This window comes from Dendropsophus ebraccatus, chromosome 14, assembly GCF_027789765.1.
Source record: "Dendropsophus ebraccatus isolate aDenEbr1 chromosome 14, aDenEbr1.pat, whole genome shotgun sequence".
In the NCBI taxonomy this organism is placed as follows: domain Eukaryota; kingdom Metazoa; phylum Chordata; class Amphibia; order Anura; family Hylidae; genus Dendropsophus; species Dendropsophus ebraccatus.
This window is the reverse complement of record NC_091467.1, coordinates 29,032,487-29,054,644: the sequence shown is the minus strand read 5'-3', so window position 1 is coordinate 29,054,644 and position 22,158 is coordinate 29,032,487. Positions and strand designations below refer to the sequence as shown.

The 22,158-nt window shown below is 41.6% G+C and overlaps 1 protein-coding gene across 4 annotated transcripts; it reads left to right on the top strand.

The window, feature by feature from the left end:
- The first annotated feature begins 3,382 nt into the window (after positions 1-3,382).
- MPP2 (MAGUK p55 scaffold protein 2) lies at positions 3,383-22,150 on the top strand. Of its 4 annotated transcripts, none has more exons than XM_069953160.1 (13): positions 3,383-3,468; positions 8,118-8,241; positions 12,134-12,222; positions 12,329-12,481; positions 12,705-12,854; positions 12,934-13,161; positions 14,771-14,902; positions 15,824-15,908; positions 16,071-16,139; positions 16,698-16,859; positions 17,304-17,506; positions 18,199-18,327; positions 18,918-22,150. In XM_069953160.1, the coding sequence occupies exons 2-13, from the start codon at positions 8,205-8,207 to the stop codon at positions 19,092-19,094; spliced, it is 1,614 nt and encodes a 537-aa protein (XP_069809261.1). In that variant the 5' UTR covers positions 3,383-3,468; positions 8,118-8,204; the 3' UTR covers positions 19,095-22,150. The 4 variants fall into 4 exon arrangements, with proteins under 4 accessions (XP_069809261.1, XP_069809258.1, XP_069809259.1 ...); XM_069953157.1 differs by having other exon boundaries at positions 15,824-15,929; XM_069953158.1 differs by having other exon boundaries at positions 3,389-3,468; positions 8,191-8,241; positions 15,824-15,929.
- Positions 22,151-22,158: the final 8 nt, after the last annotated feature.

Below are 22,158 nucleotides of genomic sequence, written 5' to 3'. Positions count from 1 at the left end.
AATGCTGTAATTGCTGCAAAAGGAGGATTCTTTGACGAAAGCAAAGTGTGATGTAAAAACAATGTTATTTCAAATACAAATCATTATTTCTAACCTTGTCAATGTCTTGACTCTATTTTCTATTCATTTCACAACGGATGGTGGTGAGTAAGTGTGACTTTTCATGGAAAACACAAAATTGTTTGGGTGACCCCCAAACTTTTGAACGGTAGTGTTTATATATATGAAAAGAGTGGTACTCACTTCCTCTGATCCCCTTGCAGTTGCCATTCCAATGCTTCCAGTTCCTGCTCATTACTGCCTGTTCCTGTAATTGTGTTGTCCCCCAGGAACATGGAAGAAGTGGTGACAAGCAGGGACTAGGAGCATCGGAGGGTAAAGCTAGCTGGTAGTACCCTTCCTTCCCAACCTAGCATTAGTCAGTAGAAAGCGGCTAACTTGCACTGTGCTCTACTGTGGTACAGTCTTAGTGTTCTTCCGGGGGAATTCACCCTGATTGACTCAGTGTGAACATACCCTAAAATTGTTTGAAGTAGGACGCCACATCTACAGGTTCAGTTGCCGTGTGTCCGGAGATGGGTGTTACTACTCCTGCCCACTGTGACAAGTAGCCCCCTAAAGACCACAGCCCAACAGTAGGTTCAATACCAGCCACTGCAACCTGGATCACGGCACTTGATCCTTCTCTCCCCTAATATTAGGGGAAAGTTGAGAGGCCCCATACCCATCAGATGATCAACCACTTCTAGTGAAAATGGTGAGTTTGACCATCTTAATTGTAATATGTATGACCAGATTTAGACTTCATGCATGGATCCTATTTCGGCTAGGATCACCCAAGGTGGAGAACACAGATCACCCGCCCCATGTTCTCTCTATATTATTCAGTCCTCTCCAATTCCATCAGATAGAAATGAAGGATTGTGTTATTATTAATTTCTCCCACACTGACTGTGTTGGCTATATCTTATTAACCCTTCAATAGCATCCATCCAATATTCTATCCACTAAATTTCACCATGCGGGAAATTACTTTGTCGTATTACAGTATTCCGGGTGCTGCATTAACCCTATTACAGTACGGGCCCCGCTGGCTTCTTCTACCTCTCAGGAGACCCACAGGTTGATGGGATAATCATATAACTGAGTCTAAATAATAACCTTATGTTACCTAGCTCACCAGATGCGCTCTTCTGAGGGGGTGTAATTCAATAACCGGCTTAATCACTTTCGGGTGAATTGCTTATGTACACAGGGCTAATGCTGTTAATGTGCTCCTGTCCTTACAAAATAGCATTTTCTCATTGAACAGTAAATCAAAAAGCTGCCCTAATATCTTACTCACCATTTACTCGGGGGCCTGATCTGAAGATTTTTTTCTCTCCATGGAGATGGCAGGAAGAGATGGACGGTAAAGAGGAAGGGTACTGTAGCAGAATCCAACTGGGGGCTGTGGGCCGAGAGCAATGACAAATAAGGAGGACAGAGGCCATGTAGCAATGATCGATATGGGTTTCCATTATGGTGCTCACCCAGGACGGAAAAAAGATGGGGGCCATGTAGCAATGATTGATATGGGTATCCATTATGGTGCTCACCCAATACAGAAAGAAGACGGGGGCCATGTAGCAATGATCGATATGGGCCCCTATTATGTTGCTCACCCAGGAAGGAAAGAAGACGGGGGCCATGTAGCAATGATTGATATGGGTATCCATTATGATGCTCACCCAATACGGTAAGAAGACGGGGCAATATAACAATGATCAATATGGGCCCCCAATTTGATGCTCACCCAGAAAGGAAAGAAGATGGGGGCCATGTAGCAATGATCGATATGAGTATCCGTTATGGTGCTCACCCAGGAAGGAAAGAAGACGAGGACCATGTAGCAATGATCGATATGGGTATCCGTTATGGTGCTCACCCAATACAGAAAGAAGATGGGGGCCACGTAGCAATGATCGATATGGGTATCCATTATGGTGCTCACCCAATAGGGTAAGAAGACGGGGCCATATAACAATGAATAATATGGGTCCCCATTATGGTACTCACCCAGAAAGGAAAGAAGACAGGGGCCATGTAGCAATGATTAATATGGGCCCCATTATGGTACTCACCCTGGAAGAAAAGAAGATGTGGACCAATGATAAATGGGGGTCCCCATTATGGTGCTCATCCAGGAGGGAAGCCTGATGATTCTCTCCTCTTGTACACCCTTCCATGACCCTTGGGTCAATTCCCCAACCCCCTTGTTATCTTATAAATCTGGGATAGAAGTCCATGGGCCACCTAATGCGAAATTCCAGGGTAGACATGTTCCTTTATGGTGCATATGACCTTAATTGACAGCTCCCTCTTGTTGCTCTCAAGGCCCACCCTCTACTTCACCTTACCGACACACCTGTGTAAAGAGCATCGCTGCCCTGGATACCCCATTAACCTATAGCACTGGCATGGTAACAATCTGCAAGCTGGCAACAAATGGCTGGCATGTCATACTATATTTCACCTGTAGTGGCCACTGTAGGGAGAATGTCTAGCAAGCCACAGTCACTCTTGGCAATCATCTGATTCAGTCTGCTTCATTTGCCTTAAATGGATTATCATGGAATAGAAAAAGAAAACATGGCTGTTTACTTCCAAAAACAGCGCTGCACCTGTTCTCAGTTTATGTGTGGTATTGCAGCTCAGTTTCACTGGATTGAATCTTGGATAATCCGTTTTAAGGGTTTATTGAGGATTAGAAAAACAAAGCTGCTTTCTTCTAAAAACAGCGCCACACCTGTTCTCAGGTCTTGTGTGGTATTACAACAAAGCTCCATTTACTTTAATGGAACTCAGCTGCAATACTACACACAAACTGAGGACAAGAGTGGCACTGTTTCTGGAAGAAATCTACTATAGAACCTATACAGAAGTGATACTACCCACAGATAATCTTGCACCATGTAGGTAATCCTCTAGGTCAGGTGGTGATGGTGGTCATTATGCTTTTCCAGAAACAGAATTTATGGAAAATCTAAGAAATAACTTAGAGAAGGACAAATGAAAAAGAGCAAATATTCATATGATTCACATTGCCCTTGGAGAGTGCACAGAATTGGATTATTCTGGTGGTTACGGCGATTCTTGCCAAATTGCATTGTTTGCAGAATACATGGGAATGAGAGTGCTCCAAGTAATTACAATATGGTCAGATTATCCTGTGCAGCAGCCCTGCTCATTTACATAGACTCTAAAGCCATATCATAATTACCATGGGAGTTGTCCCACGGTTGTATGTTGCAGTACCCCCTACATACCCCCCCCCTGGAATTGACTCGCACTGTTTCTGGCGTTTCCCTTTTAAGAACCAGCGGATTCTAAGCTGCGCTACATCTGGGTGATAAGAGATATACCAAAGATAGACCACAACATAGAGACCCCCAAACCTCCATATTCTGACATCTATATCAAGAGGAGGTGGGTACAGCATATGGAAGACGTGCCAATGGCGTGTACATTTTCAAGGGATGTGTGTGTGTGTGTGTGTGTGTATATGAGAGCCTCGATTTTTTTTGTGCTTATATTTGTGTGTATTTATTTGTATGTTTGTGTATGTCTATGTGTGGACAGCGTTTGTGTACACATATACATCTGTATGTTCGTGATTACGTGTCTGAATATATATGTTCCTGTACGTACAAGTCACTGTATAGCTTGGTCCCCACAATGTCTTTTTTGTGTCCTTTTGAGGCCAAATAACTGGCCTCATAATAACAGTTGTCATTTGTAAAATAACGGACGTTAATCTGAAATAACAACCATTTGGCCTCAAACGGCTAAAAAAAAGGGATTGTGGGAACATAGCTTGTGTGTATCTATGTGTTGTGGTTAATGTTTTGTTTATATATGTGTGTATATGTATTTGTACATGTATGTGAACGTGTGCCTGAGTATGTGCTTATATCAGTGTGTATATGTACATGTATGCATTTGTATGTGTATGTATATTCATGTGTGTATATATAAGTATGCATGTATATATGTGTGTGTGTGTATGTACATGAACATATACGTGTATGTTTATACATTCATTTGTATATTTATGTGTGTATGTATATATGTGTACATGTATGCATTTATGTTAATAAATTTGTGTTTGAGTGTGAATGAATGTGTATGTGTATGAAAGCGTTTCCCTGTGTGTTTATGTGTGTATACCTGCGTTTACATGTGTATGTATATGTATGATCATTCAGATTAATGTGTGACTATTTTTATTATGCATATTTTTCATAATATATGTATGTATTTATGTGGTTACTTTTAGGCTATGTCCACACTACGTAAGTTTCCGGCCGTAGCGCGTTCCATGAATAAGCGGCCAGAGATTTACGTAGTTTGCGTACAATGGAAAGTATACGATCTACGGCTGCACAGTTCACTCTACGTAAGACCTTAGGCCCGGATCGTATGCGGTGCTGTAAAAAATTAACCAGACCATTGTTTCAGGACTGAAATGCTGTAACTTACGCCCGTAGCGTAACATGCGGTCTCGTACGGAGTGGTGATTTCTTCATTTTTGCACTTTGATTTGCCGATCCAAAAGGTTCTGTGGGGTGTCCGGGGCTAGCCGAAGATATTCAAGTAAAAGACCGCAGTCAGATCGCTACGTACGGCGCTCGGGAAGCTTAAGTAGACTACATGCGTAAGTTCGCGGACTGTACGTTTGCCGGCCGCAACTTACGTAAATCCCCAGCCGGAGTTTCACACGTATATGTCCGGCCACATAAAATATGCGGCTGGACATATACGTAGTGTGAACATAGCCTTATACTTTATATGTATGTGGTATATTTTGCATATCTATCTATCTATCTATCTATCTCCTATCTATCTCTCTCCTATCTATCTATCTTTCTAATATCTATCTTCTATCTATTATCTATCTTCTATCTAATATCTATCTTCTATCTATTATCTATCTTCTATCTATTATCTATCTTCTATCTATTATCTATCTATCTCCTATCTATCTATTATCTATCTATCTATCTATCTATCTATCTATCTTCTATCTATCTATCTATCTATCTATCTATCTATCTATCTATCTATCTATTATCTATCTATCTATCTATCTATCTATCTATTATCTATCTATCTATCTATCTATCTATCATACTGTAGATATAATTATAATAATTATATGTTCCCATTTATCTATGTATATAGGGTTATGTTCACACACATAATTTTGGGCCTTATTTTCAGCCTCATTTTCACTTGTTTTTCTTGACAGTATTTTCAGCATTTTTTGCATTGGGTCCATTTTTCCAGCCATTTCTGGACATGGCCTAGTGGTCATATATACAGTATATGTGAACCATATGCTGGTGTTACATTTAATATGAACATATAAATATATATAATGCCGTCTCTACGTTGTTCCGCCATCACCTGTTACATACATGTTGTGTGATGTTACTGATAAAGGCAGTGTCATTCCCTTCTGCTGTCAGTCATTGTAGCATCATACACAGGGTAATCTCCAGGGTTATAAGGCGATCGAGCTCACACTAATCTCACCATTATCAAGCATCATAAAATCTGAGAGGTTAAATGGACGCTAAACCTGATATCTATCTGATCTACGGCGATTGCTGTACAGTTTAATATAATCTCTTGTTTCCTGTTATCACTCATTTCATTGCCAGATGTTTTTTCTCCAATTGGTCCAGAAAACTCTTTTACTGCATGAAATCCCAGCCCCGGACCATCTATTCCTAGGACATTCAACCTTTCCAACTCATGGGAGAGTTGAAAGGCCACCATACACATTAAAGTTCATTTTGTTGCTGACCACCCAATGTATATGGCGGCCTCCCAACTTCCCTGACATCTGCTGGTGGTGGATAATGGAAAGGCCATCTTACATGTTAGGTAGTCTGCCATTTCTGCTAAAATCTTGGTCTGTTGTGTTAGAGTTCAAAATATCCAATTCCTTTACTCCGAACCTTGGCCACCAACTATCTACAATCTATGTCCAGCCTTGTTGTGCAGTTCCTCTGCCAAAATCCTTGTGTACCTCCAGCCTTAAAGGGGCTTTTAACACAAAATTAGCAATTGAGGAGGAAAAACCTAGATAACTCGAATATGTCTATAAGGTGGTATACAGGTAAAAAGTATGCACGTGATCGGTACTATTCAATAAGCCACTAATATCTGGAAATTATACTATACATACCTTCTCTGCCACATTGGAGGGCTTAAAGTTAGGACTCCACAGGCCTTGCTGTATGTAGAGTGTATTAAGCTGTAGAGGAAACCAATAGCACTAGTAATAGTGCTTTACTCGTAGTTTCCTCAACCATCAGTAAGACATGATCCCTACTGATAATTGTATTGTATGTCATGTCAGTTTCAGCAAGTTTCATTTATTATTAGGACTTTATACCTTTCATATTTATTGATATTTAGGCCTAAGAAAATTATGTTCTTCAAGGTTCCTGATCTAGACCATTGCTCTGTAGATAACATGACCCTTTTGGTTTTGACCAGAAACTTTCATGATATCTTAAAAATGATTTCCTCTGGTACTACCACCCACAGGATGACTCACACATTAGGTTAAAATCTTAATTTTAACAGAACCTGCAATCCCCTTCCTGGTGAATTCTCCCTGGGGCCCACCAGCTATGATTGATGGTTCTCTCTGTGTTTGGGCTTAGGAACATATTTCTCAATCAAGGATGGTGGGGTGGATGGTGGTGGTGGTAGGGGGGTGTCACCTCAATGACTCCATGATTCAGACATCATAATGGTGATGAAAGGTTCACTGTAAAGCTTGGGGATGCCAAAAGGCTCAACCAGTAGGGGTAGAGTAGGATTTGTTGGTTTTTGTAGAAATAAGATATCTGATGGAGGAGTCTGCTCTGGGTTTTATATACCTGGGGGTCCTGGTCTGAAGTTTATAGATGGAGGTTTGATCTGATGTCTGTAAAATGGAAATGTTGGGTCTGGTCTGGGGTCTGGATAGATGGATGTCAGGTCTGGTATAGTCTTGAGTCTATAGATATGGGGTCAAGTCTGGGGTCTGTATACATAGTGGCCTCTGGTCAGAGAGGGTGTATAGATGGTGAGGTGTGGGGTCTGTACAGATCTACTTTTGTCTGTATAGATAAGAAGATCTGGTCTAGGATCTGTATGGATAGGAAGATCTGGTCTAGGATCTGTATGGATAGAAAGATCTGGTCTAGGATCTGTATGGATAGGAAGATCTGGTTCAGAGTCTGTATAGATAGGAAGATCTTGTCTAGGATTTGTATGGATAGGAAGATCTGGTCTAGGATCTGTTTGGATAGGAAGATCTGGTCTGGAGTCTGTATAGATAGGAAGATCTGTTCTAGGATCTGTATGGATAGGAAGATCTGGTCTAGGATCTGTATGTATAGGCAGATCTGGTGTAGGATCTGTATGGATAGGAAGATCTGGTCTAGAATCTGTATGGATAGGAAGATCTGGTCTAGGATCTGTATGGATAGGAAGATCTGGTCTAGGATCTGTATGTATAGGAAGATCTGGTCTAGGATCTGTATGGATAGGAAGATCTGGTCTAGGATCTGTATGTATAGGAAGATCTGGTGTAGGATCTGTATGGATAGGAAGATCTGGTGTAGGATCTCTATGTATAGAAAGATCTGGTGTAGGATCTGTATGTATAGGAAGATCTGGTCTAGAGTCTTTATAGATGTAGGTCTGGTCAAGGATCTGTATAGATGGGTCTAGGCAAAGGACTATATAGATGGAAGATCTGGTCTAGGATCTGTATAGATGGGTCTAGGCGAAGTTCTATATAGATGGGGGTCAGGTCTTGGATCTGTAAAGATGAGTTTAGGCAAAGGTCTATATAGAGTTTACAGGGTCAATGTATTACACCTCAGCTTAATGTATTAGAATGGGGAGTAACCTGCAATACTAAATATGACCTGGGCAAGGAGTGGTGCTGTTTCTCATACAACCCCTGATTCTCAGCCCTATAATATAACATGATACCTACTGGAACTACATTGTTATCTAATCCAAAGTAATAAAACCCTAACCGTGTCCATCATTCTCTTTACCCCCAGGAGCCCCTAGTTGCCCCTTAGTTCTCTGCTGTGATAATCTCCCAAGATACAATCTGGCCTGTCTCTTCCACAGCTGCCGGGTCCTCAATGCCTGTCGCTGTTCCATCCGTCAACTCTGACTCTGGTAAGTCACTGACTCGGTATAGGTAAGTAAATAGGTCATGTGACACTGGCAGGAATATGGAGGCCCAATCACAACCTCTAGGTATATGCGGAAGGAATTACATAACTGACCAATGCATTGATTTGTTTCCCCGATAATTACAACTTGTATGATTAGTAGTTATTGATTTAGAATTTTTCTTATATATAATGATGTTAAAACCTTAAGCTCATATTACTGTATACTTGTCTCACTTATCTGTTTTCATGGGTGGTATAACCACAAAATATGTGCTATAGATGGGGAACTAGCAGAGAACAGGGCTAAAAAGAAAGGTGGCCTCACATCTCTTTTTTTTTTTATTGAAGTCTATCAGATCCAATCTAACAGGTCAGGGGACCTTGGTGCTCTCAAAAGATTAAGGCTGGGTTCACACTACGTATATTTCAGTCAGTATTGTGGTCCTCATATTGCAACCAAAACCAGGAGTGGATTAAAAACACAGAAAGGATCTGTTCACACAATGTTGAAATTGAGTGGATGGCCGCCATATATAACAGTAAATAACGGCCATTATTTCAATATAACAGCCGTTGTTCTAAAATAACAGCAAATATTTGCCATTAAATGGCGGCCATCCACTCAATTTCAACATTGTGTGAACAGATCCTTTCTGTGTTTTTAATCTACTCCTGGTTTTTGGTTGCAATATGAGGACCACAATACTGACTGAAATATACGTAGTGTGAACCCAGCCTAATAAAACGCATTGTTTGATTTTTAAAATGGCCGCTTTTTGTGCCTATTTTACTGCTGTATTATAGTTTTTATTTTACAGTGTGTGAACCCAGCATTGCTTTCCCTTACTGTTCTATATTATCTATCTATCTATCTATCTATCTATCTATCTATCTATCTATCTATCTATCTATCCATCTACCTGTCTCCTATCTATTATTTATCAACTATCTATCTATCTATCTATCTATCATCTATCTATCTATCTGTCACCTAGTTATCTCAATACCTATCTATCTATCTATCTATCTATCTCCTATCTATCTATCTCCTATCTATCTATCTATCTATCTATCTATCTATCTATCTATCTATCTATCTATCTATCTTTCTATTTATCTATTATCTATCATCTATCTATCTATCTATCTATCTATCTGTCTTTCTATCGATCTATCTATCTATCTATCTTCTATCTATCTATCTATCTATCTATCTATCTATCTATCTATCTATCTATCTTTCTATCTCCTATCTATCTATCTATCTATCTATCTAGCTATCTATCTTTCAATCTCCTATCTATCTATCTATCTATCTATCTATCTCCTATCTATCTATCTATCTATCTATCTATCTATCTATCTATCTACCTATCTATCTCCCACCCACCCATGCATCTATCTTGTCCCCTTCTGTTTGCACCCCTCACCCCATGTCGCTGCTCATGGCTCCCTGTATTTCCGTAGCCTGTAGTTATCTCCTGTCTCCCCTCGCTGTGTTCTGTGTGAATGTCACTTTGTGCAGGCTCGCTGTATGACGTCCCCCCACCCCCCGCCGCCTTACACAGGAGGCGGGGATAGACCCTTTCATACATGAATACATTTGCCCTATATAATTGTTGCATTTTCTCACTTACTATATTACACACATACTATAGTAAACTCTTACTATGTCCCACATTTACTATATGATTCGCATCCTATAGCTGAGCAGATGCAGATGGATCTATCCTCCCCGTATATTTCGTACACAGCTTCCCTGGTATAGTAGGAGCAGCCATGTATAGCAATGCTGATACTACAGTGCGGATGGTGACAGGATCTAATGATATAACTGGAGAGTCTATTGTGCTCAGGCAGAGAAGGGGTTAACCATCGCAGCATCCAGGCTGGTACCCATCCTGTGTAATCCTCCAGTTACTATGGAAACTAGAGAGTGATTTTCAAAGCGCCAAGCCTTAAAGGGGTCTTACAGCACTACAATAGCAGGCGGTGGGATTTGCAAATAATCATGCAGAAAACCCACCTGGTTGCCCCCTCCTATCCTGCCCATAGTATTTGCACCTTTTGGCCCGGGCCAACCACTATGTTGCGTGGCTTCTGTTGCGTTTCTACTGGTTAAGTCATTCTATTAGTTATTAACCCTGTGTGTGTATAGAAATGTTGTATAAGGATGAAATGGTTTCCATGGACGCCACTGCCCATGTCTTGGGGTCATGATGATGCTCTTGTCAGCTGCGGCATCTGAACCTAATTCGGTCAGACTGATGTGGAGGTGACACGGAGAGAAGGGATGGAGCAGAGGCAAGGCGAGATAGAACAGGAGTAGAGTAGGGAGGGAGCAGCCAAGACACTGTAGAAGAGAAGCTTGGTAGAACGAGACACTATAACCAGAGGTCCAGCTCTAGTTGGTGTGGTTCATGGACTCTATGGAAGAATCTAGTTCACCAAAGGAAGGTAACTTCTCAACATGACCTGATGACATCATCATCATCATCTTCTTCATCCACATCATAACCTCCACAATCCCATCCTGATAAAAAAAAAACAGAATTCTCCAAGAACAAACTAGTTACTTTATATGTATTTCTTATTGAAGTTTATGTTTTATCTTAAGATTCTTCTCTTTCTTAGTCCACAATCTATAGGGTTCACATAGATGTTTGATAGATGTATTTCATATTTTATGGTCACTAAGGGCAGTATAGACCTTCTCAGCCATTTATAGACTTAATGCATAGATAGAGTCTAGGGTCTGTATAGTTAGGGGGTCTGATCAGTGGTCTGTATAGTGGATTGTCTTATCTGTGGTCTGTGTAAATGGATAGTCTGTAGAGATGAGCGAACCTGGAGCATGCTCGAGTCGATCCGAACCCGAACTTTCGGCACTTGATTAGCGGTGGCAGCTGAAGTTGGATAAAGCCCTAAGGCTATGTGGAAAACATGGATATATTCATTGGCTGTATCCATGTTTTCCAGACAACCTTAGAGCTTTATCCAAGTTCAGCAGCCCCAGATAATCAAATACCGAACGTTCGGGTTCAGATCGACTCGAAACCGAACCCGGTTCGCTCGTCTCTAATAGTCTGGTATGGGGTATATATATATATATATATATATGGGGGTCTATAAAAATGAAGGGTCTGGTCTGGATGAGAGATGTTGTCTTGGGCCAGCATTAGATGGGGGGTCTGGTCTAGGGTCTGTACAGATAGCAGGATTTGGTCTGGGTTCTGTATAGATGAAGGGTCTGGTCTAGGGTCTGTATAGATAAGGTGGTTGATCTGGTCTGGGGTCTAAAAAGATTAAGGGTCTGGTCTGCAGTCTGTATAGATGAGGGTCTGGTCTAGGGTCTGTATAGATAAAGGGATGAATCTGGTCTGTGGTCTGTATAGGAGAGTCTGCTCTGGGGTATGTGGAGGAGGGGATCTAGTCTGTGATTTGTGTTGATTAGGGTTCTAGTCTGGGGGGGCGGTCTAGAGTTTTTATAAATGGGGTTCTGATTTAGGTTCTGTATAGATAAGGGGATTAATCTGGTCTGGGATGTGTATAGATAAAGGGGTTAATATGGTCTAGGGTCTGTACAAATGAAGGGTCTGGTCTGGAGTTTGTATAGATAGAGAATCTGCTTTGGGGTCTGTGGTCTTGGATCTGTGTTAATGAAGGGTCTCTCTTGGGGTCTCTGTAGTTTTGTATATATGGAGTCCTGATCTGCGTTCTGCATAGAAAGGGGAACTGTAGGATTCTGTAATTCCTGTTCCAATGTCATACATATTCTGTAGGGCAATGTAATGTTCCAATCAGTGCTGCCAATACTTATGTTGTGTCACTTTAAGGTTGTTCTCAGTAGTCTCTCTGGAGAATACAGACAAGATCTTCTCTCTTTCTTACAGCCATGCAGCAAGTCATGCAGACATTTGATCTCCCTCCATCCTCTGATCTGGACCTAATCTTCCTTAAAGGGATCATGGAGAGTCCTATGGTAATTCTTTTCTTTGAACAAACCACACACAACTTTCTAACATTGTTGCTTTTTTGCCACTGTTGGACGGAAACATTCTTGTTAGCATGTTCTATATTTACCACAGGCTCATGAACGGATGGAGGAGACCAGGTTGGAAGCGGTGAGGGAGAACAACCTGCAGCTGGTGCAGGAGATTCTGCAGGACATGGCTGGGGTAAGAGACCCAAGTGGAGCAGCAGTTGAGTTGCAGAAGATCCTACAAGAACCTCATTTCCAGGTAGTATCGTTTTTCCTTACTTGCCTGTAGCTTACTTGCTATATAATCACTGCTTCCCTGAGTATTTCAGAATGCATGCAATTGTGTAAATCAGTGGTCCATTTACTAAGGTGAGGGCCCAGATGCTCCAATAAATCAATAAAAGTCCATGAAAGATCAAACCATGAAGACGTTAACCAGTGATATCATCATTTACTTTGTTTCTATTTTCCGTCTCCTTCAGTCTCTCTTACAGACTCATGATTCTGTGGCATCCAAAAATTATGAGACCCCTCCTCCCAGTCCTCTCATGGACCCTACTCTGAGCAACCAACCAGTGCCCCCAGATGCAGTGCGTATGGTGGGAGTAAGAAAGAATGCTGGAGAACATTTGGTAAGTCAAGCCTACCATCACCAGAACTCGCACTTGTGTCCATGTGTCGTCACTTTTCTTCTCGTCTTCTGTCAACTAGGGAGTGACTTTCCGTGTAGAGGGGGGCGAACTGGTGATTGCCAGGATTCTGCATGGTGGCGTGATTGACCAACAAGGTCTTCTCCATGTGGGAGACGTCATCAGGGAGGTGAATGGTCGGGAAGTGGGAAGTGACCCACAGGCTCTGCAGGAAATGCTTCGGGAAGCCAGCGGGAGCGTGGTCCTGAAAATACTGCCAAGCTACCAAGAGCAACACCCTCTACGGCAGGTACCAAAGAGGAGGGACTGGTTCTAATACTACATAAGAGAGGTTACAAGAGAGAAAGGTCCTTTTTTTTTAGAAATAGTGCCGCTCTTGCTTATGATCTGTTTTAATAGTGCAGGTCAGCATTATTCAAATTAAAGTTTCTAGGCTTAAAGGGGCATTACAGCAAAAAACGTTAACCAAACACTGTTGCAGTAACCTGGGGTTGCTAGGTTTTAGAATTAGCAGTGGGCTATGTGTTGGGTATACCGAATAGGCACGTGTCATGGTGGCCAGGAGTGGTATGCCAACCCCCGGGTACACTGATACATGATTTTGAAGGTAGAACAGGTGCAGGTATGAGGATGGAGTAACCACAGAGTCCAAGTTAAACAGTTTACTAAATTTCAGTGCAATACAGAAAAATGGCAATAAGGTGCAAAAATAATGTTTCTTCTTGGGGGCAACACAGATAACTTGACCTGGGGAGATATATAGAAATATAGGAGAGTATCTGTGTACTTGGGTTTCTTAGTGAGTTGGGTTAAGGTAAGTTAGATTTGACAGGTTAGTAGAAGAGTTCACCTTAATACTGGCTTAAACGTCTCAGCTGGCAAATCATGTGGACTTGTGAGATTTGCTAAAGGGTGCTCCTCTCATATAAACAGATTTACAAACAGTCCAATATTAGAAAGAAGATGAGGGCACTCACCCATAAGTTGCAAAATCTTTCATTTATTTAAACATGGTGCAGTTAAAATATCCATGGAGTATCTCTCATGTGGACAGACGCCATACCGCTTCACAGCGTAGACATGATGGCCATTTCACGCGCATGCGTGCTTCATCGGATCCGATGAAGCACGCATGCGCCTGAAATGGCCATCATGTCTACGCTGTGAAGCGGTATGGCGTCTGTCCACATGAGAGATACTCCATGGATATTTTAACTGCACCATGTTTGAATAAATGAAAGATTTTGCAACTTATGGTTGAGTGCCCTCATCTTCTTTTTAAGTTAGATTTGACTTGGTTTGTAGGGCTTGGTTTCACGAACATCTCCGCTGCTCCTATAGACTTCATTCTATGGTTTGCCAGATTCCGCCGTTAGCCTGAAGAATGGTTCATTCTTCGGGCGATAGGCAGAATCTGGCAAACCGTAGAATAAAGCCTATGGAAGCAGCGGAGATACGCGCGTCCAACAGCGTCTGCGAACAGATGCGAGCTGCGGAATATGCGCTGGGTGTTCCGTCGGGATTCTGGAGTGCGCACATACCCTAATACTGATGGCTAAAGTATTTTATTTGTGCTTTTCTTAAAGGAGATGTCCACTTTGCGAAAACTCTTTTTGTAAACACTTATCTTATCATGAACTAGTGTCAGATAAGACAACAGTCAATTGATAGATGATGGGTCCAGGCATTGGTTGGAGTTCACTGGTCTGTCCTCAGGAAGTAGAGGGAAATCTCCGGCTTTCTAAGATAAAAAAGATAAATTAGATAATTTATTATATTGTGCCCCCCATGCCTGTGGGCTGTGTCTGGTATTACAGTATAGTTCTCTTCAAAATTAGATAATTAAGTGTTTTCTCAGTATGGGTGTTAGAGAATAATAAAGTTTTGATGTTTTTTAGGTATTTGTGAAATGCCACTTTAGCTATGAACCATCCAATGACAGTCTGATCCCATGTAAAGAAGCAGGGTTGGCTTTCCGAGCAGGAGACCTTCTGCAGATTGTCAACCAGGAGGACCCCAACTGGTGGCAGGTGAGAATTATTTAACCATATATTTTAGCCCGTAAAGCCTTTAAGGCAGGGATGGGAAAGCTTCAGCCCTCCGGCTGTTGCAAAACTACAATTACCATTATGCCTGGATAGTCAGAGCTTTGTCTTTGGGTGTCAAGGCATGATGGGAATTGTAGTTTTGCAACAGCTGGGGGCCGAAGGTTAATAGAAGGCAGTACTTGCATGCTTACACAAATAATCTTGGCAGGTGGTAAAGGGTTGTCACCTGTCATTCCCTTTGATATTGTATTCTTGCTCATCTTAAAAGGATTGTCTACTTTAGGACAAGTTGATTACAAAGTTTTGGTGTTAAAACTCCCTTTGATTGCCTGTATCTTTGGGGAACTCACAGCAGGTGTTTAATTACCCTGCAGCACCCCATAGGAGGAAAGAAGTATTTCACAATTTCTACTAAAATCAATGAGCTGTGCATGTAATACATAGACTGGTCCATAGCAAGAAAAACTCTTTGGAACTGCAGCTTATAGTGTATTTGGCTTTTCTAAATAAGACAACCCCTTTAACTCTTTCAGTAGGTGTAGTCCTGCAAGTTAACACATAAGGACCATACTTCCTTATTCCTTATCCAGTTTTAGGGTTGGTTCACACTACGGAATCCGCGCGGATAAGTCCTGTCGGATTCCGTTACTCGTTCCTGTTCGCGGTAGTGAGCCTCTCCACCGGCTCCATAGACACCATTCTATGGACGGGCCGATTCCGCTGTCCGCCGAAATAATTTACATATCAGTTCTTTTGACGGAAAGCCAGAATGGTGTCTATGGGACGGCCGGAGAGGCGCACCGCCGCGAACAGGAATGACCGACAGAATCTGCCGGAACTTATCCACACGGATTCTGTAGTGTGAACCTACCTGTAATTCCCACCTTTCTCCCTCTCTCTCAGGCATGCTTAGTGAAGGGAGGATCCGCTGGACTCATTCCTAGCCAGTTACTGGAGGAGAAGAGAAAAGCATTTGTTAAAAGAGATGGTGAGCTAGGCCCAAACTCCAGTGAGTAGCCAATTACTTGTTTTGGAGTGTCACTTTAATTCCAGTGGGTTGTATAAATAACAATAGTGGCACAGTTTAAGAAAACAGAAGGTCCGATCCTCCTTCTCATGGAAGTTTGCTTCATGTAAAAATGTTTCCTAGGTGCCCTATGCGGGAGTATGGGAGGGAAGAAAAAGAAGAGGATCATGTACGTGACCACCAAAAACGCAGGTAAAATGTTGTTCTAAAAGTTCAATGTCTTAGTTATTAAAATGATTACATCATTACATGGCTGCCAAACAATAGGTGATCAGCTGTAAAGTATAGGACACGTGTTCTATTATCCTGCAGCGCCACCACATGGAGAAAAAAAGCATTACACAATTTATATTGAAATTGGTTATTCAATCAGTAAAGCATGGACACACTGGGTTCCCATTGTGGGGAAAGATGTGAAAAAACTCAAGGTGCCCATACACATTATACTGAAGTCAGCCGAACCCACCCCAACTGAAGGGTTCAGTGGTCAGTATATAGTGTATGGGGGCTTCCTGACTGTTGGTGAAGATAAAATTGTCAGGTATGATGAATTTCTGCTGCCTAAGCCTTTTTGTTCTGGGGTTGATAAGCCGCCACCACCAGAGCTGTATGGCTATAGCTCCAGAGCTATATGGCTATAGTTAACCCCTCCCATAGAGGACATACGAGTGGCTGACCGTGCCAAACGTTCCTTTAGATATCAGTGAAGTTTTCCTGCATTAGTAACCCTAATATTTTTCTTCTCTACAGAGTTTGACCGCCATGAACTTCTCATATATGAAGAGGTGGCAAAGATGCCCCCCTTTCGAAGAAAGACCCTCATTCTGATTGGAGCACAGGGAGTGGGAAGGAGAAGCCTGAAGAACAAGCTACTAACCTCGGACTCATTAAGATATGGCACCACCACACCTTGTGAGTTTATGGCTACCATGACTGAACCTTCTCTGACCAGAATCTGGTGCTGAGAAATTTGAGTTTTGTTCTCATACAAAACAGCGCCCAGAGACAAATGACTCGATATACAATATGAAACATTCACTGTATATATGGCCCAACAATTATAAAGAATACAAATACAAATGACTTCCTCAGGTCCCCCATCTTTTGAGTTATACCCAGGTCCTCCTGTATTCATGTCCATTAGTACTGGTAATCCTATATAGAAGATATAATTGGAAATCGGTGCCTATTAATCTGTACCAACATGCCCATCCCTTGGTCCATAGTGTGACTTTACCCTATAGAATGTATAAAAGTGCAGAAATGTTGTTGTCACCCTCTGGCTCTCCAAAACCAAACTGCAAAAATAAAATGCTAAAAATGTTTTGTATCTTCTCTTTCCTGACACCTCTACAGACACGTCTAGAAAGAGGAAAGAAGGAGAGTGGGATGGTCAGTCTTATTCCTTTGTGTCCCGTACGGAAATGGAGCAGGACATAAAGGCCGGACGGTATCTAGAGCATGGAGAGTATGAGGGCAATCTGTATGGTACAAAGATCAGCTCCATACAGGAAGTGGTGGCATCGGGAAAAATGTGCGTGCTGGATGTAAACCCCCAGGTAAGGAGGCAATGAAGTCACATAGTATAGTAATAGACAGACTATCTATCTATTTATCTATCTCCTATCTATTTATCTATCTATCTATCTATCTATCTATCTATCTATCTATCTATCTATCTTTCTATCTATTGCCCAGCTGGACAACTCAGAATGCCACTGGTAGGCTGGGCTCTGGGGTGCCATAGTCTTGTCACACACCAGTTGGCTCCTGCCAGATAATTCTGACACACAGATGCTCTACAATGCCACTTCAGCCACTTTATTGACCAGGCCCAGTGTGAAGACCTAACAGGTGCTGGAATAAAGTGTAGACCAATTTTCATCTTCCCTTGATGACTTTGAAGACATATGTGGTCCTCTCGACCACTGGCAATCTTTATGAATAATGCTTGACAAATATATGTAGACTGAGTTACAGGCAATATTTGTTGGGCTGAGGTCTATTACGTCTCGGGATCTCTCTAAAACTCAAGAGCTGATCGGTGGACTGAGCATGGGCCTTGCAGATTTTAGGGCTTTCTATCTCCGTGGAGAGCAGCTTACTACTGAAAGAGACCAACCATGTTACAAAAGAACCACTAGGAGGCATCATAAATGAATAGCAGTAGTTGGGGGCGGGGGGGGGGCTTAATCTGTCCAACACATCTATCTGTCTTATCTCATCTCTCCATATCTGTATTTCTTTACAGGCGGTGAAAGTTCTGAGAACGGCTGAGTTTGTACCATATGTGGTTTTTATTGGGGCTCCAGATTACGAAACCCTTAAATCCAATAATCTGGCTGCAGTGGAGGCGGGCATGACAGCTAAGCAGCTATCAGTAAGTGGCATTATTATATCTTGATATATTGTTGTGCACAATGGATGAAATCACCAGCCTACCTCTATGAATAGTAAAGCCCTGTGACCATTTTTATGGTTGACGTAGATTGTGCTGTGGAAGTTTAGTGTCATCATTGAGATAATGGACCTGAAAGATCAAATCTGATTACTTGCTAAAAAGTCGATTGTCCTTGTCCGTGTAAAGGTCCTTCTACATGGCCTGATATGGTGCTGTCTACGGAAGCAAGCGAGCACTGATCTGTGAGATCGGTGCTCGTTTGCAATGCCTTCAGAAGGCACAATCAATCCTGCTGCCCGGCCAAATGAATCACTGTATCGATCGCGTGGCCATTTAAATATGTTGCTGTCGGCCACACATCCGGTCTACATAGAGACATGTGTGGCAAAAAGTGACCTATTTCATTGGACATTTTCTTTTACACAGGCCAATTATTGGCCAAAGGAAAATTTCTAGCAACACTCCTTGCCTATAATTGAAGGCCCCTTATCATGGGGACACAAGTGCAAAATTAAAAAAAGGTTTCTCTCCATAGTATACATTTTATATACCCACCCTTCTCCCTACAGGACGGTGAACTCCTGCGCATCATAGAAGAGAGTGAACGGCTTCAGCAGGCATATGGCCATTACTTTGATCTCAGTCTGGTCAACTGTGATCTGGATGAAACATTTCAAGAACTTCAAATAGCCCTGGAGAAACTGCGTACAGAACCCCAGTGGGTACCCGTCAGCTGGGTCTACTAGAAGTCCTCCTGCCTACACGACCTATCCCTAGACATTCCTGGTGCCAGACAATATGTATGGACACTATTATTACCTCCTGGGTTTTACCCTAAGAAACTCAACTCCCCTTGTGTCAAGCGCTCCTCCATTCCTACTCCTTCCCTTATCTTATTTCTATCATGGTGATCCCCTCAATCCTTACCCTTTTGTATTTGTTGGAAGCGAATCTTGATTTTCGAAGGAGATGAAGCGGTGTCTTTAAAAATTCTTTCCAACTATGAAGGATGTATCTTCTGACCCAATAAGAAAACATTTGGTCAATTATGTAGACAGTAATGTTGAGTAATACGACTGAGTTGTCCATGTGGTCACCATTGTTGGTCAACCTACATTTAGACACTAGTAACACTGCCAAAAACATGTCCATACTGTCTTTCCCTGAACAACAAGGCACAGAATACACAAGGGCAACCTAAGAAGACTTATAAGAAGAAGAATTCAGTAGGTCCACTTGTGTGGCTATAATACGTATATATACTGGATGAACAAGGAGACCTCCCATCTCCAGTTATACTAATATAGCATAAGCACCTTCTTGAATGTAAGAAAACGGAGCTCACCCTTCAAATGGTTGTCCAGGATTAGAGAAATTAACAGTTTTTTTTTTACCTAACATCACCACTCCTATTACCCAGCCATTTGTGGAATCGGCAATCAACCCTATTGCTTCCATATCTTGCCCCACTACCCCTCCCCTAACTCAACATAACAACATTCCAATGGAATGAAATGAAGATTCAGATTTTTAGAAGACAATTTCTAACCCCAATCAATAATGATAGATCTGCTTCCCCTTCTTCCATATTCCATCCATCACAAGCTCTGTCATGAAGGATATCGCACCCTTAGCCCATCGACAAAAGTGGTGCTGTTTTGAGTGGAAAAAAATATTCCCTTTTTCTAATTCTGGGCAACCCCAATAGAGCTATAAAACCTCAACAATTAATAATTGACTAAAAACGATGACCATTAAAACCATGAACTGACCCCAGGGTGGCTCCGGACAAGCCATAATTAAAGGGGAACATCACATTTAGATACAAGACTCGACATTTTCTAAAGGTTGTCACCCCCTCACCTCCCCCATCCCCGTATTTGTTATGGTGCAAGTTCTTCTACAAAGTATCAGTATTAGCATTAGATGAATTGTCTGACGTGCTTTGTAGAACTTTATAATCTGAATATTATTTTTCTATAGATATATAACGTCTTACTTGTTAAACAGAAGACTGACTTCTACCAGATATTTTATTGTCTATTTAAAGCCATTGTTATAGTGATAATTCCGTGAGAATTCTAAAACATTTGGTAAAAACAATAAACTATATATTGTCGGGAGTTTTTGCACCAGTTTACATGATGTTCCTGGAAACTTGATGGAGTGAAGGTGGATATGGTTAAAAGGGTCCTCCAGTCAGATAGGCCCCGTGGGGGTCCTCAGGCCTAGCCCTAATGAGTAGGAGACCACGGTTAGACATCATCAATGTTTATGGAGGTATAACCTAAACCTCCAAACCCTGCTCACTTTTATAGAACAGGGTGGAAGATGAGAATGACTGAGAAGATTTTTGGGGTGTCCCAATCTCTACCCAAAACTGAGAGTTTTGTGTCATTCCTGGGGCCAAGCTTAAGTCTCCTGGTTATGGAAACTTAAAGGGGTATTCTGAAATAGTACAACATAGCTGCTTTCTTCCAAAAATAGCATCACAACTGTCCTCAGATTGTGTGTGGTATTACAACCCAACTCTGATCCCTTCAGAGGAACTGAGCCGCACTACCACACACAAGAGTGGTCGGGTTCTGGAAGAAAGCGGCCATGTTTTTATCTAATCCTGGATAACCTCTTTAATGTTGGTATGAATGTATATAACATAACGTGTACATATAGACTAGTTATTTTTATTGGCAAACAAACAAGGGGGGCACCATCAGATTTACTTAGGCCAATGATAAGGGGATTCTGTTCTCCATTCTACACTCTACTGTCCAGTTTGTAACCCATTGTGTTTATTTGGTGAAAGGTCTTTGGGGATTATGTGATCTTGCAGTATGTAGTATATAGACTATGTTACAATATATGGGCCCCTATGAGGGATATAATATTAATGCAGTCTTTAGGACCATACCCTATACTGGATGAGCCCATGGGGTAAGGTGGAACAGGACTAACTCAGACCCATGCACCTATTGAATGGAGCGTGCTTATTCCATTTAGTAATGGATACAGAAGGTGATAGGGGAGGGTGGGCCCCATTTTTGGGACTAACACCTAACACTGGTCTTACGTGGTAAGATTACTTACAAATAAGAAAATAGACAAACATGAATCTCGGTAGAAATCTGGACATGAATTAAAGCATCCCTGTGTCTGGTATTGCAGCTCCTATTCAAGAAAATAACAATTACCTGCAATACCAGATATGACCTATGACATGACCTGCAATACCAGACATGACCTAAGGGTGGTGCTGGTTTCAAAAATTATTTTTAGCCACCTCATCCCATCTATGATTGGATCCAATGTAGCATTGCTTCTTTCTACTCTACAGTCCATATACCATGTGCTTTCTTGCATTTATTAGACTATTGCTCATATGGCCATTATAAAAATAAAGATTCACAGTAGTCTCCACATACAGCAACACCTGCAGAGGCCAAAAATAAGGAGAGGACCATAACATAAAGGTATCAGTAGTTCAAAGTAAATCTGTCAATATGACCGCCCAGATTACATTGCCACCTATAATGGGACCAATACAGAAGACATTGAGTAAGCGGTCATGTGCACCTACACCAGTGACCCCCCCCCCCCCTTTTAAGATATTGCAATTTTTATAATCTCTAATCTCCCAATTAAAACTTTATTATGTCTTAGTCGTAAAAGAGATGGATTTTTATTTTATTTTTGCTGTTTTGTAAAACTAATGTGTGGATGACGATAACACTGATGTTCCTATGCAGGCATCTCAGTGTATAGGACCAGAATTATATTAACTTGATTAATCTACAGCATAACACTGCCAAT